Below are 16,984 nucleotides of genomic sequence, written 5' to 3' on the forward strand. Positions count from 1 at the left end.
CCTTTTAACCCCTGTGATAATGATAATAAGACCCTGACTCCTGTGTGCACCAATGGAAAGAGAGCTGCAGTCCAAAAAGAGATATCCACCATTTGAAATAATTGACCCCTGCTCCTAGAAAATAACTGCTGGTACGAAAGTAAAACCCATGACTGCCTACTATTACAGCTATGAGTCATTTTAAGACATTTGCTCACAAAACAGTTATGGTTTTTAAGAGAAGAATCCTTTGTGTGTTTTCATATAATAATAATGATGAGTTTCTTCTACTTGGAACCTTTGAAATCTTGCCAACCCACAAGTCTATGGGCAGTATGTTTTTAAATTTGGAAAATTATATCTATTAGTCAGAATCACAATAAAGTCCAGCAGAAATGGTTTGGAGACTGAAGGGAACTAATCTCACTGGGTTACCGCCTCAAAATCCAGAAGGTTCATATCTTTTTTGCACAAATAACAAACTAAAACAACACCTCCTGAAAAATCCTGTGCTCTCTTTGCAAAATATCCACCAATTACAACTTTTTACAGCTCTAAAAGTCAGCTAATCCTTAAGTTCACTATTTCAGATCACCTCTGAGTCCCATTTTTTTCTTTCAAATTACCTAGAGAGACAAAATGTCCGACACATGACTTTATAACTCATGTGTTGACATAAATGAGTGTCCTCGCCCAAGGAGATGGCGACTTAAGCTCCATGTTTTTCACATTGTGACTCCATAAATCACACAGACTCAGCACCAGGACCTCTCACCCCTCACCTTTCACCCTGACAGGCACAACATCAAAAATCCTGTCAGCTACGCATTTTAAAAAGCAGTTCACTATCAGTAAAGTAAAAAGCTATTTATGACTCAGGGGACCCATTGTTATTTCCCTCAGTACAGTTGTGATTTTTTCTTTAATATTTTCTAAAACTAAAAAAAAGCTCGCTCGAGAGACTCCAACTTAAGTGCAATGTGTCATCTTTACATTGTGTGATGTATTTAATTATGACACACACCTTTAGTCTACAATCCAATAAATTGTTTTTCAATTGACTTACACAAATGAATGCTGTCTCTTGTGCGAGTTTCAACACACAACTCTTTTGTCCCCTAACCTCTCCCTCCCTCCCTCCCTCACCTCAACCTCCGACCCTTCCTGACACACCACTTTAAAGAGCCTTTTAACATTAAAGCAGCCCATCACCTCAAGCTTTCACTATCGGATGTGTGATCTCCATTTAGAGACAAGATACACATGTCGCTGCCACTCAACACCTCACAAGTTTCTGTCCAGTGTCAGTGAGGTTTACCGTCACCTGAACTAACTGCTTTTGTCTTTCTGTATGTCTCTGCCACTCTGCTCTATGTCTGTATATGTTACCATCTGAGAAGGGGATTTTTACTTAGAAATGTTCCAGATCAATATAGTTTAATATAAGATAAGATAAAACTGTACAAAGCTCATCACATTTTGAGGTCACACAGCAGCACGACATGCCTTTAAGTTACTGCAGGTGAATTTATCACACTGCAGAAAGTCAGAGGCAAATTAAAAACCGTACTGTGGTGAGATAGATAATGACACAACATTATCTGAGGAAATATTCAGCTCAAGTCCTAACACAACAATGCCAATTCAACACTGCTGCGATAGCCAAGTCCTAAGTTTAGAAATGCTGCTCTCATCAGTTGAAGACCTCCAATATGGCTGCCAGAAGGTGTGTTTCATCACCTGAACGCCACCTATAAAAACAGCCATAAAATCTGGCAGATTTTTCAGGAGATAACATCTGACAACACGTAAAGTGTGTTACTCTGTATTCTTGTCTTATGCTACAGGATCATAAACAGACAGCAGAAACATGGAAGCACGTCTTCCTGCAAAGCCGTCTGTCCGTCATCCCTGTAACACAGACTCATAAACATGCAGGTGTGTGTGTGGGAAGTGTTGTGTTGTGCACTCACACCTCAGTTCTATTGACTAGAACGTTGGTGCGAACTGACGGACACACACTCACCCACACGGAACAAGGCAACATCTATGGGAGATTCCAAGGTAGTGTGTGAAGTGGATAGACCTGGGAGTCATCCAGGTACACTCTGTGTGCTATGCTTTACAAAATGGACAGGTAGCAGCAGGAAGTCAAAGGTGTGTGTGCAAGAATGTGTTTGAACGTGTGTATATTTAGTGATATTTTTGTGTGTGTGTGTGTGTGTGTGCTTGTAGTCTGGTGGGGGTTTTTTTAACATGCATAAAATGCCTAAAATTTGCATGAGCTGTTTATTTTGCACTGGCTCTGTTTCTCACTCGCACACAAAGACAGTAGTGTAAGATGGTGCACTTACAGTCTCTCCAGCAGCCTGAGGTCCTGGAAGGCTCCTCTCTCGATAACACTGATTTGGTTGTCCTCCAGATGACTACAGTGATGGATATAAAGAAACAGAGAAGAACAATAGCTGCAGTTACTATGATTTTTAAACAAATCCTTCAATAGATACTGAAGGAATGTCAGTAAAGGCAAGGTGGACATAACAGTAAAATGAGGCATTAAGAATTATCATTAACTTTACATAGCTGCAATAGGCATTTCTTTAAAATGTCGCCATTTAATCCACTGCCAAGTTCCCCAGCTGACCTGCAGGTTCACACCAGAGGAAGAAACAGCAGATAAATCTCATTTTCTGGCCAGTGCAAACAGCAACATCAGCTGCTTGCCAGAGGGAAATAGAGACATTTCAAACATCGATAGAGACACTGCGCTTTTTAAAAATTGTCGTATAAACAAGCAATCAGTGTGCTGAACAAATGAATCTGGCGTGAAACAAAAGTTTAAAAAGTCTAAGACATGCAGCATTTCACAAATGTCACAGTCTAGTGTGCCAAAATAAACAATTAACAACCCATTCCTCTTCTATTCCTCGATGGATATCTTCTCCATTTCTCTTCTGCCTTTCCAGTGGTGCTCCCAATGTAACACATATTCCTCTTTTTCCCTCTCGGCTCTCTGTGTGTGCCGTAATGTTTTTGGGGCAATCTAAGATTTTCCAGATGGGACAGAGAAAGGGAGAGAGAACATCTCCGCAGATATGCATGTTTATACTTTCTGTCTGAGGATGTTAGGGCTGACATCTCCTGAGAGGGAGGAGGAGATCGATGGAAGAGAGTGGCTGATGTGAGAGGAGGAGGAAGAGAGGAGCAAAGAAGTCAAGCGAAAGGAGAGAGAGGAGGAGGCAGAGAGAGAGAGAGGAAACAGAGATGCAAAAATAAAGAATCCCAAAATGACAAGATGGATTGAGCGGGTAAGAAAAAAAAGAAAGACAGAGCCAAGAAAGACTAAAGAAGATGTATCAAAAGGAGACATTGTCTGGCCTGACATGTGGACTCTGAATTGTTTTGGCATGACCTTCCTTTAAATATTCGTTCAAAGAAAATGTTTAGACATGCAGCTGTATTGCAGCCATTAATCCATGGTCTGTCATACCGACACACACACACACACAATCTGCTGGATAGAGACATGCACTTGGCTGAAAGATTACAGGCTCAGACACACACAATCAAACTTATTCATGGAGAAGCACATAAATAACTGACACTCAAAGCTGCATCCACCCTCCTGATCACCTTTTTTCCACCTTAATTTTCAAAAAAGTATTTATTTATAAAAACTAAAAATCTGTGAAAATCTCAAAGGAGTACAATAATACAGAAATCTGAGTAATATTACTTTGCATATTCGCTCTGTTTTATTGCTTTAGTTTGTAGTATGATAAGCAGGACCATGACAATTTGGGTGAATAATTCAAGGAGGAAATTAGCAGTTTTTAGCCACTTTTTCAAAAAATGTGAAAAAAATGCCTCAGAAAAATAATGACAGCTGGAGCAAAAAGTTCTAAATGAGTAGCTGACAAAGGCAAACACAGTGTGATAGGCACAAATACTTATCTGACATTGTTCATCAGCACTACTAATGAGCAATGTCAGATGTGTGTAAACATGTAAAGCATAAACACAGGTCCACAGTTATGTACTGGTAGCACGGATGCCCAAAACACACACACACACACACAAACATGTGCACAGTCCTGACTCCAGCCTATCAGTCATAATTTACAGCCCAGCCAGCATAAATTCAGCATGTTTACTCTATGTGTAGCTGAATTTTCTCCATCCTGATAGAACATATCTTGTAAACTCTGGAGAGAGCTAAATCAAGACATAACTTTGAGTAACTATCAGAGTTTATTTGTCCAAATGAGAGATCAACCGCATGCTGATTTATTGAATGAAGTTTAGAAAGGCAAGGGATCATACGCCAAACACATGGTGCTGGGAGTCGATGCTGGCATATTGTTCAGATGAGGTATTGTTTTTATATCGGTCTATATCAGGGATTAGTCATCAGCAGAGAGATGGAGAAAAGAGAGAAAACATGTAAGGATTTCATGTGTGTGGGGCCTGGTGTGTCCAATAACTCTTTCATTCAAGCGTATTAGAAGGTTTTAGCAACCATTATAAAAAGCACAATGATGTCACGCTACCTTATGGCAAACTCAGCGCACTTGGCCTCTGAAGAAATAAGGAAATACTTCAGGGGATATTAACTTCACTTGTTGTTTACGCACAATGGATGAAACCACATTAATCTTCGCCGGCCAAATGTTCAATATCAAGCACAAGTTTTCACCTACATATAAATTTGTTTGGAATTACTCAATTTCACCACAATCTGGAAGAAATCTTGCAAAGTAAGGCTGCCAAAGATATTATGCTAAGTGTTGCGCATGCAGTACGCATGCAGAGACAAGCTGTGTCTGTGTTTACAGGAAGATGATCTGACCACTCAGACTAAAGAGTATTCAAACTGTTGGAAGGGAACTACATGTTTTTGTATGAATAAATGTTCAGTCAGATTGCAGCAGGTTGTCTGGTTAAAGTGCTTTCATGAGGTCAGATACTAAGTTTGAGGATTGATTTTAAATACCAACAAATTAGCCCAATTAAGATGTTTTCATTTTTCTATTCTATGATTATTAAGGTTTTAATGTACAATAAAATACAATTGATATAATTATGTTGCATATGTGCTCTAAGCTACAGGTTTGGTTACGGTCTTGAACCAGTCAGATTATACGTAACGGTAGTCATATACTTTCACAAGACGCGGGACCCCCAAGGAAAAGCTGTATAGCTAATGGCTGGATGGATGGATAATTATGAATAATTACAAGCTTGTACGTAAGCGTGGGCATAGAAGAAATACTTCTTTCTGCAGTCATTGGTCTTTCCTGCAAGGAATGTTAGAAGCATTTAAGTACATGCAAACTTTTCCCATGGGATGTATGTGAGGGTTAAGTGACCAGGAGGAGAACTCATTCGAGGGAGGGGAGGGGGGGCGCTCATAAAGTAACAGTAATACCTATTTGACTACAGATAAGGGTCAAGGCTACACGGCTTTTGTTCATTGCTTGATACATATGAAACAACGTGTATTTGTGCATGTGAGAGAGACAGAGAGAGTGTGTGTATGTGTATGTGTATGTATGTGTGTGTGTGTGTGTGTGTGTCTGTGTGTGTGTGTGTGTGGGGCACAGTGTGTACTTTCTCAGACTATCTCCTCTCTTTCCCAAGCTGTCTCCTTCCCATTTCTTTAAGAGATTTAGAGTGGGGAAATGTCACAGCTGTTTATCACCAACCACATGAAACAAGCTGCTGGCCCACCACACGCAAACACACTCTCTCCCTCACACACTAGCACATACACATACACACACACCCTCTTTTCTTTGGTTCATGTCAGCCTGTCTCAGTTATACAGAATGCACAGAAATAACAGTATCTCTCTCTTTTTTTTTTTTGTCTTGTTCAATTTCACAGCCATTTGATAAAACGTGAAGCTAAACATCAATTCCAAAATCCACCATGGTCCTTACAAGTACGGTTATAGTAAAACAAATGCACTTACAAATGCAAACACACACTTGCATAAACTTGTGTCCAATCCTCAGCGTAGTTTGTGATGGGAGTGTATTTTTATCTGCCGGTCTGGTTAAAACGGAGTGAGGAGGGAAGCTGCATGAAGCCAACAGTGATTATAGTTATTATAGCCCTAACACACACACACACACACACACACACACACACACACACACACACACTTGAGCCGCTTGAGGCAGAAGAGTTGGAGAGCCCTTGAAGTCATTAGGACAGCTGAGAGGACACGAGGAGTCACACTCCACAGAGCCGCTGTTTACAACTGACGAATGAGACAAGCGAGAGTAACATCAGTAATGACTTTAGCATTTCACTGGGTTTTTTTGGGAAAGTTTCGACAGGCACAAAGCTGTGCAATAAAATATAGAAGGTTCATGGAAAGAGTGATGTTTACTGACAGCTGCATGTTTAGACTTCAGTCAATAACTCGCCTTTGGACAATGGTCAGAAAGGCTCAGCTGCTTTTGAAGTCCAAAACCTTTGTGGGCAGTAGGGGAGGAACAATTACAAAAATGTTTCTACATATGGGCATGTGTGTATAGCTCCAAGATGAATGAAAAAATGTGAACTTGTCCTTTAAGCCTCATCATCATTGTTTAAACAAAAACCTATCCTGTTAAGCACTTGGTCAAAGTTTTGCTTCACACTGGCAACATGGCATTGAAGCGCAGGGACATGATTTTGGGTTTTAAGAAATGTATTGTGACCACATCATTATTCTGTTTTAGTTTAATCATCTGTGCACAATTTTACACAACTTTTGCATCTTTAAAGAATCTCACACGTTTGTTGCTTATTTCTGATTTTCAAAGGCACTCTGGTATCTCTGGATGTTCCTGTATTGCAAAACTTTCAGTAAATTCAGTATTGCCCAACTTTTATTCAGAGACACATGGGAGACAACAGCAAACTCTGAGTTACATTATCTTTTCTTTTACAGTGAACAGTGACTCACAATTTATTGTGACCAATTGTCCAGAAATTGCAACATTTTTCTCAGCAGTTTTATCTCTGTATACTTCATCATCATGTCCGCACCAGCTTAACATCTTGTTGTTGTGTTGCTTGTTTAACAAATGGGAGTCTTGCTGCTTGTTACTGGAATCTCAGCTCACGATTACTCTATTATTTAACCTTGTAAATATTCAGTAATTACGAAATTCAACTCCTTGGATAAGACACTTGCATTCTCTCCTGCCCTGAAATCCCTCATTAGGATGGGAAACTTTATTTTATAGAGACTTGTTTCCCCTATAGCCATGTACAGGCCTATTAGGTAAATATAGCATTTGTCTAATTATTCCAGCATGGCAGCTTTTTCATTAATGGAACTCCTTGTAAAGAAACGAATACAGGTCACAACAAAGAAAAGAGAAAGAATAGGCACATAAAAGACTGGATTCAGCCTCGTACCCAAATCCAACCAAGCTCATACCTAAATGAAAAAATAAGTTGTCGTTTAGTTGTTTTGTGAAGCAGTTTGAGATACAGCTAACGCCATGTGAACTTGTTAAAGAACCTTGATGTTCCTTGAGTAATTCCAGCAGCACTGAATGGGTTAACACCGCACAAAGCTGATGGAAGCAAAGAAAGAAAACTTACAGAATCCTGAGGTTCTTGATGCCAGAGAAGTCCACTTTAGTGATTCTGGTGATGTTGTTTCTGTTCAAATCCCTACAGAGAGAAACACAGAGGTTACAGATTGAATTAAATACAGCATGAATTTAATATAATACACTGTATTTAAAAAGCCTACAGTATCTTTATAATAAATACTAAAAAGCAAATGAACACCGGCGAGCGCCCGCTGGGTGCATGTGTGTGTCAGCATTTTGTGTGTCCCTGTGTGTTCTCGCTCAGTCATATTAGCGAATGTGGCAGCCGGACAAAGCGTGAGAATGCCCCACAGCACAAGAGCCCACACACACACATATAACAATCAAACGCACACAAACATACAAACACAAACCAAAACATACTAACACTCCGACCGTACAGGCACCATGAGATTTATGCACATACACTCACACTGCTACACACATGTACTGCTCATGCTGCTGTGAATTATTGAGAAGCAAATTTTCCAACAAAAATAAATAAATAAATAAATAAAAAAAAGTGGGATGAAATTATTTTCTCTTTCCATCATCAGAGTTTAAAAGCTTATCGTGTTTCCTGGCTGTCATTCAATCTGTTTTGACTATGAGTGCACAATGTATACATACTGCAATATGAACTGACTGCCTGAGTGTGTGTGTATAGACTGTTCCCTTTATACAGCAACACTGTTTATTGAAACGCTGTCGCACTGGAGGAATTAGGGCGAGGAAAAAAAACACACACACACACACAAGAGAACACGGACAAACAACCCACACAATTTTCTCTCTTATTTCACACACAGACTCTCCGTAGGCTTTCACTCGCCCTCTCTCACTCACAGACACACACACTCACACATACACATAAACAGAGTCTGGTTTTGCAGAGGCGGCCTGCGTGTGTGTTTTTCATAATACACCTAAACATTTATAAATCTGATTTAAGACCATATTAGGTTTCAAAAGGCTTCCCCAAGCTGCCATGGTAAGGACCACTAATAAGAGCCATACCCTGGCCTGAGACAGGGAGGGCAGCGCTTCCCAAAGCCCAAAATGGGGTCCAGAGTCCACCAGGGCTCCTTGAAAAGGCTCCAGGGTAATGAATAGTTACAATATCTCAACTGATACAATGGGAGGTCACATAAAATGACTGGGGATCAGACTCCCACCCACTGCAGCAAAGAGTGGAATGGGAAGCTGGATTAAATCATAACCAACAGCAAATACGTGCTCAGAAAGAGGTCCCAGTTTAGTAAGGTTTCTGTTTGAGGATCCTTGATGAGCATTTTGGCATCTTCAAGCTCATTGTTTTGCTTTTACAGCTCAACATTGCTGCTCTGACTCTCTCTCACCACTCTCATCAACGTTGTTTCCAGACACAGAAGGCAGCTGTTTTCAACAACAACAAAAAAAAGGTGCTGACTACATAATCTCAATGAATTTCTCAAACTGAGTGATTCTGAAAGGGCTGAAACATAAACAGTAAAAACATGACTGATTTTGAATTTTAAATATCAGCACTAAAACCTTCTGATGTATAAAGATGTTGCATTTATTGTAATCAGCTAAACCAACCTCATCCAGTAATCCAAACATTTAGACCCTTCAATGACATGAAAAGATATAAAAATCAGAAAGGAATTCATGATGATTTGGAGTCACATTCATCTTACTCTTACATTCAAGAGACCAGATAAGTTTTTTGATGGCGAGCCACTTCACCATCATCCAAACTACATGCTGCTGGTTCTTGTCAGGCTTTCAATATGTTTAAAATTGCCAGTTCCTTGGGAAGCGAGGCGGTTTGATAAGCCTTCCTGGACGTGATGAAAAACTCAATACATCATTGATTTATCATTTTCAACTTGAGGAAAGAGGTGCTTCCATGATGACAGAAACAGAATTTTTTTCCTCTTGTTTTGTAATTTCATGTATACACTCACTTTCAAGTGACTCTGAGGCAGCATCCAATCTGAAAACTTCTGTTCCCCATCACTCCACCTCTATCCATCCTCTCCTCCCTGTCTTAATCCTCTGTTATCTGTCTCCCCTCATCTTTTCACATTTGGCAACAATCTCTCAGTTTTTCTTCCCCCCTCCCTCCCTCCATCTATCTTGAATCTCTCCTTTCCCCAGTCACTGCTCTTTTATGTCAATCTGTCAGTCCTTCTCAGCCAGCCTCACCCCTGTGTTCCCAGCCTTCTTCTCCACTTTTTCTTTCTAAGCTCCCTTTTTTACCGTGTCTCCCCTTCTCTCAATCTCTCATGTCTTATCTTTCACTGTTTCACAGTTGACTAAACACTTTTTCTTCTCCTTCCTCTGTTTTTCTCTCTCCCCCTCTAATCTCTTCTCTTTTATCTCAATCTTTAACTCTTTCACAGTTGGCTATATTTTTCCTACCCTTCTCTTTTTTCTCTCCCTTCTCCCCTAATCTCTCCATCCTTATCTCCATCTTTCTCTTGTTCACAGTGGAAACTTCTGCTCTCACCAGGGAAACCGCTCTGTAGTCAAACAAACAGTGAGGATACAGGGCCAGGTGGAGAGCGATGGCACCGCCCTATCTAAAATCACCGCCTAAAAACTGAGAAAGCCAATGCCTCTGCCAAAGCAAAATGAAATGTGGTGTGAAATTAAATGATGAAATTGTCGAATGAATAGCACACCAATTGACACTGATGCATTCAGAAATAAAAAGGTGTAAACTATGATTTCTTGTCATTCCTCATGAGGTAAACAACCAGTGACATTAGTCATATATGTCAAGTAAACACTAATTCATGTCTCATTCATTCATTCATGAATTTTACACCTACATGGATATGATTGGATGTTTCTAGTCAGCTGGTAGCCGCACAGCTGCGGTGTGAGCCAGTGGTTGTGAAGGATGAGTGACCGAGCCAGTCATCCAATGCAAGCATGACTTCAGTGCTCTGAAGTCTAACAAGCAAAGCCCCATACAATTATCCTTAATACAGAAAGGTAGAATTTCTCAAAATAAAATGCACAACCTACAGTACCTTTACAGGAGCTGGTATATCATATTGAAAAAAAGCTGAGTAACAGAGTATACTATAAATCCAACCTAAGAAGCTTGATTAGACTGCAGGGGTCTATGCAAAATGATAAAATACGGTGACAGAGGATGTGAATGACGTTAGGCCAGGGCAGCCTTTTTTATGCACCTGGTCTGCTGAAGCTTGGGGATCCACCCCACCCAGCAGTAAAGCTTAACTTGGCTTTAAATTTAACTGACCAGCTGGCAGTCAGACAACTAACAAGAGGCTTTAGTACAAAAGCCCTAACCACTGTTTGTTTCCATTACAGGCAGAGGTAAGGCGCACATGTGTGTGTGTGTGTTTGTGACAAGGGGATAAGACAAGAATGCAAACAGCAGGTGTTCAGGGAATTAATACACCATACAACACACACACACACACACACACACACACACACACACAAAAAGGCACAGACAGCTCCCCACCACATTTCACCCCAGACCACTGAAACTAGTGAACCTTTCAGTCTGGCTGCTGTGGGCCAGCAAACCAGTTGACTTTACACACACACACAGATATGGTGTGTAGGGGAAGCTGATTCACTACCAGCACAGCTTTATTGGCTGGCTTCACCACAGACACTGAGGAAAAACAGAGAAATAACTATTAGAAAGGAATGTTAAACAAATGACAGATCAGGTGACAAAGACTCCCAAGAGCTCGGTGGAATGAGAAGTCGGACTGACCGCCGCTGTGGTAAACCATGAAATATCAGTCGTGTTTCACTTTCTCTCCTTGCACCTATATCTCACTCGGTCTTGTTTTCATTTTCTTGACCTTTGCCCCACACTGAGGAATAATGATTAAGTTCTGCAAACAGTTTCCTCTCTCTGTTCTGTCTCTGGCAGTGTGACATTTCCTCTTTCCACTTTTTCTCTCACTCTATCAGGCACTGCATCCTTATCTCTCTATCCCTCCATCCTTTCCCTTTCATCCTTTGTTGTTGTCCAGCCAATGCTTCGTTGCCGAATGCGTTCGCTTCCTGTCCTAATCTCCTGTTATTTTCCACAAAGCTCTTGTACCTCTTCACTTTCTCATTCTTCTTTTCTTGCTCTCCATCCTTCTCTCTCCAAGATAGGTATGCTCAATTTCGCTCCCTAAATCTCCCAGTTACGCAAGGAATCCTAATTGCCTTCTTCCTTTTCCTTTTGAGCTCCACGCTGTACAGTGTGTCAGTCAGCAGAAGCTGGGGTCAGGCACCAAGCTGCTTCAAAATTAGCCTTTAGTATAGCTGCAATCCACCTTTTTCAACTGTATGAATATGAAATTTAGGAACAACTGTTCATACTCCCTTAATCACACTAAATGTAATCTCCCTTTGTATGACGAATGAAGGGTAAAAGCAGTGTAACATCGTAGTAAAACTTTTTGTCCATTCAGGACTGAGAAGCTTAGAAGCCAAACCAGTGACAAAGTCAAAACATCATATTTTGTTGCTAAATACATACAGAATGGTGGAAATGTAATTAAAGTAAACATGTTGTTAACTGTGCATGTGATGGTAGACGACAGGGGATAGCCTTTGAAGTCTTTACAAATTCAATCATAGCGACTACAAACCAGAAAAAAAGACGAAATGCCATGAACAAGAGTTATACAGTTATTGTAAAAATGTCTGCCAAGTTGAAAATGATCCAACTTGAGGGAAAACTTCACGCTTCTCCTCAGGCTTTATGACGCGACAGAGAAGGAGAGAGACTGAAGGAAAACAACACAAAGAACTGGAGTTTCTGGTGAGTTCAGTCAGACACACAAAATGTTGTTGGCAAAATACCAAAAAAATAAATAAATAAATCTTTTAAAAACTGAATGCTGGAAAAAATGAACAAATCAACAATCACACAACAACTGTAATAAAAAGAGTACCTGAAGATAATGCTGCAACAAAGGCATTTTGAAGAGTGTCTCTTAACATCTGCTTGGTCAGAGTTCTGACAAAATGGTGGATGTAACAATGTCAGTTAAGGAGCAACTGCTATGGAGCCGAGTCACTAGTTGTTGCTATAGAAACAAAAAGTTTAAAATAAGCCAAATGCTGGCGGCAGAGCACATACATAAAAATCAGATTAACAGAATGTAATGTCTGAGCTGTAGTTCACACATTCAGGTACCAAACTTACTATGAAGAACTCATTTATTTAAGAAACTCACTGAGTGAAGCACAACACTCAACTGCACTTTCTCTGTTGCTGTATAAAAGATTATATGTAACACGTACACCATAATATCTAAAAAATGAAAGACGTAATCATGGTAGGCATTCAAAAAAAAAAAACCCCACATGTTCAGTCCCTGTCTCCACACCATATATTGTCTGCAAGAGCTTACACAAGTCCACAAGTTTTGGAAAATTTGGGGGTTTTGTGGAACATTTGGTCTCCTGTGCAACCGTTCACTGCTGTTTTGAATCTCTGTCATAGTGATGCTAATAGGTAGTGAGCTCTCTCCTATTACAAAACTGCTCTCTGGGATACACAGCAATCATCACTCGGAGATTTTGGTCATTCACATCATACACACACACACGCAAAAGGCATGTGAACCCATGAGAACAAGCAAGTACAGACGTACTCACACAAGTAGTCCAGGGCTAAAGATACAGACGTTTGAGGACAACAGGGTCATGCCCTTTTTAAAATTACACATGACAGGATATTTACAGGCTCACACCAATACTTCAAAATCTTTGATAGTTTACAGGCTAAACATACATAAATAAAAGGATTCAGTCTGTCATCATCACGTTTGTGGGGAAACATCATTGAGACCATCAGATAGGGAAACTGTGGAAATGTCTAAATGATGAATATTATATTAAAAAAAAAAACTTTATTTAAAAGTAAAGGATAAAATCCAGTTGGTTAAGTGGCTCAGTCCTGATTTAAATTAGTAAAATTTCTACAGCTGTCTCCAGCCATAGTGAGAGAATGTGTACAAATAAGATTAGACAGGCAAAGACACAAGCAAGCAGCTTAACAAACATCAGAGCGGGCTTTTAAGTCTATTTTCAAACAGTTGGTTATTTCATGTGTTTACTGGGTTTGCCTCTATCTGTATCTCTGATGGCCTCTTTCTTGACTCCCACTTGTGTCTGCTCCATTTCTCTTGTCTCCTGCCTTCAAAATGAAGACGGAAATGATCTGATTCCACTTAACTTTGCCAGTAATTCAATGAATTTTAATTAAAAGTTATCAGATTATCTATGCTTGGATGTCCACCACCTGCATGTAGCATGTTCACAGTCAACCATCAAATTCAGCCACAGGAGAATTTACACAGCGAAAGCAAGCACCAGTGCTTACGCCACTGAAAGAAATCGATTTGGAACAAAGGTTTGGCTGGTGTGATGGGTTTACTGCCGCTACAGCAAGACACTGACTCCACTGTTGGAGATTGTTTCTGGTGTAGGCTATGCATGCTTCTCAAAAACATTCTGACACTTGACATTCAGCATTTTATCTGGCCAGAGTTCCTCACCACACATTTATCTCTATGGTTGAAAATCTTCCTCTGTTTGTACAAATAAGCCTCTGACTTATTTCAGACATTTGCAATGTCTAGAATGCTAACAAATGCTAAAAGAAGCTAAACAGAAGGTAGAAGAACATCTTTCCCAAAAATAGAGATGAAAGGCAAGAGAAGAGAGAGGAAGAGAAGCAGAGTCATTGATGATAAAAGAGCCGTTAGTCAGGGAAATATTTTCCCTACAGCAACTGAAGGACATGAAGAGGATTCCTCTCTGAATGATGCTCAATACAGTTCTCTCCATCTCATCTGCACTCTAGCCCTTTTCTTCAACATTAACTCTTTCTCAGTCTGACTCAATTTATTCCATTTTTTCTGTCTGACTTTCTGCCTTATTTTTTTCTTTTTCACCCTCTGCAGATCTGTTTTTCTTTCTCCTCTGTCCATATTTTAGCTTTAAATCCATCTTTGTCCTTCTTTATTTTTCTCATTCAGTCTTCTAAATGACTTGTTAATGCATCTTTCACATTCAGTATCCCAGACTGATCGGGTTTCGTTGAAATCTGGGGGAGTAATGCATCTCCCCTTTGTGTTTCATCATCTATTGCTTTGTTTTCTGTCTGTCACAATTTATTTCTCTCTCGTTCATAGTCTCTATTCAATGTTAATGCCACTCAACCTCAGGAAATTCATAGTTTGGTGTTGCTGTTAACCATGTAGGCCTGACCACATTAGGGAGTCGCCTGCAAGAATCGCTTTCTTTTAGAATCACGAGCCAAAAGGGCTGTAAACCAGCGCTGTATTTGGTTAGCTCTTTTCTTTGCTGGAGTTTATATGGCTGCAATGCTTTTGTCTAGATTTACTACTGCTGTACTGTAAGTGAATAGGGTTGGGGTGGAGGGGTAATTTGGCCACCGAGAGGCCACTTGACAAGAACGGGGCCTGCTGCTTCCTCAACAGAGGCCAAGACGGAAAAAACAAGAGTGAGCGAACGAGTGGATAAGAGAATGAGAAAGGTCAAGATGAATGACAGAGAAAGCAAATGAGTGAGACAGAGCTTGAGAAAGACAGAGAGAGAGAGAAACAGAAGGATGTAGAGACACACAGTGCATTGACCAGTTCGCCCATAAACTTTCAGCCTAACATAAACTTTCTGTCACATTGAACTTAGGTGAACATTGGACCAAAAAGAGACAATTATGGTGTAAGTCACACTCTCATGCTGTAAACGCGTACTGCATGCACTGCCAAATGCACACAAATAAACACAAATATGTATACACACATGTACAGTGGAGGAGTACACACAGAAACACACACTGAGAAAACAAAGTCCCAGCAGTAGGGATATAATGTGTTGCTTTGGTGACAGTGGCCTAACAAAACAGTGGCATAGCTTGTTAACATCAAATGACTGCGAGCATATTGCACACACTCGTGCACACAAAACCCAGCGTGGCGTTTTAGTATGGCACACACTCTGAAGTCCTCCACTCTGATGGCTTCTGTTTCAGCACAGAAGGTCATTCGTGACTCTGGGTAGTTTCTCTGTGATACAGACTCTTTCTCTCTCCCTGTCTCGTTATATGTCAAAGTTTCCATCTACAACCAATTACATTTTTAATCCAGTGGAAGCGTGTGTATGTCAGCTTTGCTTGCCTAATGATGAGTGTGCGCTGTATATGTGAGACTGTATGCGTAAATTCTCCTATGTGCTTCCAGGTATGTATATATATTCATTCAGGAAATGAATATACCTTTATTTGTGTGTCTAGTTTTTGAGGGCACATTTTTAGACCTTGAGTGAGGATATTTTTGGTGTGTAAAGACATTTTAGCTGGTCCACACTACTTCAAAGGGCTGTTTGAGGATTAAAATAAAATTTTAGTTTCACACAAGCTGGGTTTTATTTTAGCAGGTTTAGCCACAAAATCATCATCCCTATCTGTAATAATAACACTCTACACACCACGTTAATTGCTGAGATCCTGTAAAACGGTAACATAGCTGAAACAAAAAAAAAGCAAAGACCACAAGCAACAGGTCTTAAACCAACCACCAGGTTAGTAAAACTTACTTTGAAGAGGAAATAAAGGCTAACTGTGAAACAATCACCTAAAGTGTTCGCTGCAAACATCCATCACAGTTAAGAGACCGTCTTTGAAGTACAGCTTTAACCCTCTATGCTTCAGTATACAAAGTTTTTCCTGTTCATTTCTTGTGCTTTCAAGAGCAATATTGCTTCTGGTGCAATGTAACAGGATATAATGAGTGCAATAGATAGACACAACGGCCAAAACTACAAAATTAAGACTCTAATTAAAAGTAAAAATGTCATCATCTGCCGCTTATCTGCGTCCAGGCCCAGGTCATGGGGGCAACTGCTGCCCAGTCCACAAGCCACCGAAGTCCTACAACACCTCCCACGGGTAGTAGGCCCATGGGAGGCGGTGCCGCCCAGAGTAGGGCTCAAACCCACAACCCTGAGAGACAGTCTCGTGCTCTACCAACTGAGCTAACCAGGCGGCTAAAAGCAAAAATGAAAACAAAATTTTTATTTAAGGGTCAAGTTTAGAATTAGGTTGGGTTGGGGTTTGGCGTCGTTGTAATGGTCAGGGATGGGAATGCATTATGTCATTGAGGGTCCTCACAAGTTCAGTACATTTATGTGTACATTCATGCGTAGTTTTAAAAGTGCAGTCATATGCAGTCTGCGTACATGTGCCTGATTTTCCATGTGTGCCACTGAGTGTGTGAACCTCTTTGCCTGTTTGTGTGTGCCATGTAAATACAGTATGTGTCTGACTGTGTATGTTTTAATGTAGCATCCAGCTCGCTTCGTTTCCCAGAAGGGCAGTGCCCACTGTCAGTGCCAGCTGG

General features: G+C 40.4%; 1 protein-coding gene across 1 annotated transcript in view; it reads right to left on the reverse strand.

Annotated features, from left to right (window-relative positions):
- The window catches only part of slit3 (slit homolog 3 (Drosophila)), a 224,324-nt gene that overhangs the window by 200,788 nt on the left and 6,552 nt on the right, over nucleotides 1-16,984 (reverse strand). The window contains exons 2-3 of the mRNA XM_041047960.1: nucleotides 7,585-7,656; nucleotides 2,334-2,405 (exon numbers count right to left, since the gene is read on the reverse strand). Coding sequence (XP_040903894.1) covers nucleotides 2,334-2,405; nucleotides 7,585-7,656 — 144 coding nt within the window. The remainder of the gene's footprint in view (nucleotides 1-2,333; nucleotides 2,406-7,584; nucleotides 7,657-16,984) is intronic.

Source organism: Toxotes jaculatrix, chromosome 10 (assembly GCF_017976425.1).
Source record: "Toxotes jaculatrix isolate fToxJac2 chromosome 10, fToxJac2.pri, whole genome shotgun sequence".
Taxonomy (NCBI): domain Eukaryota; kingdom Metazoa; phylum Chordata; class Actinopteri; family Toxotidae; genus Toxotes; species Toxotes jaculatrix.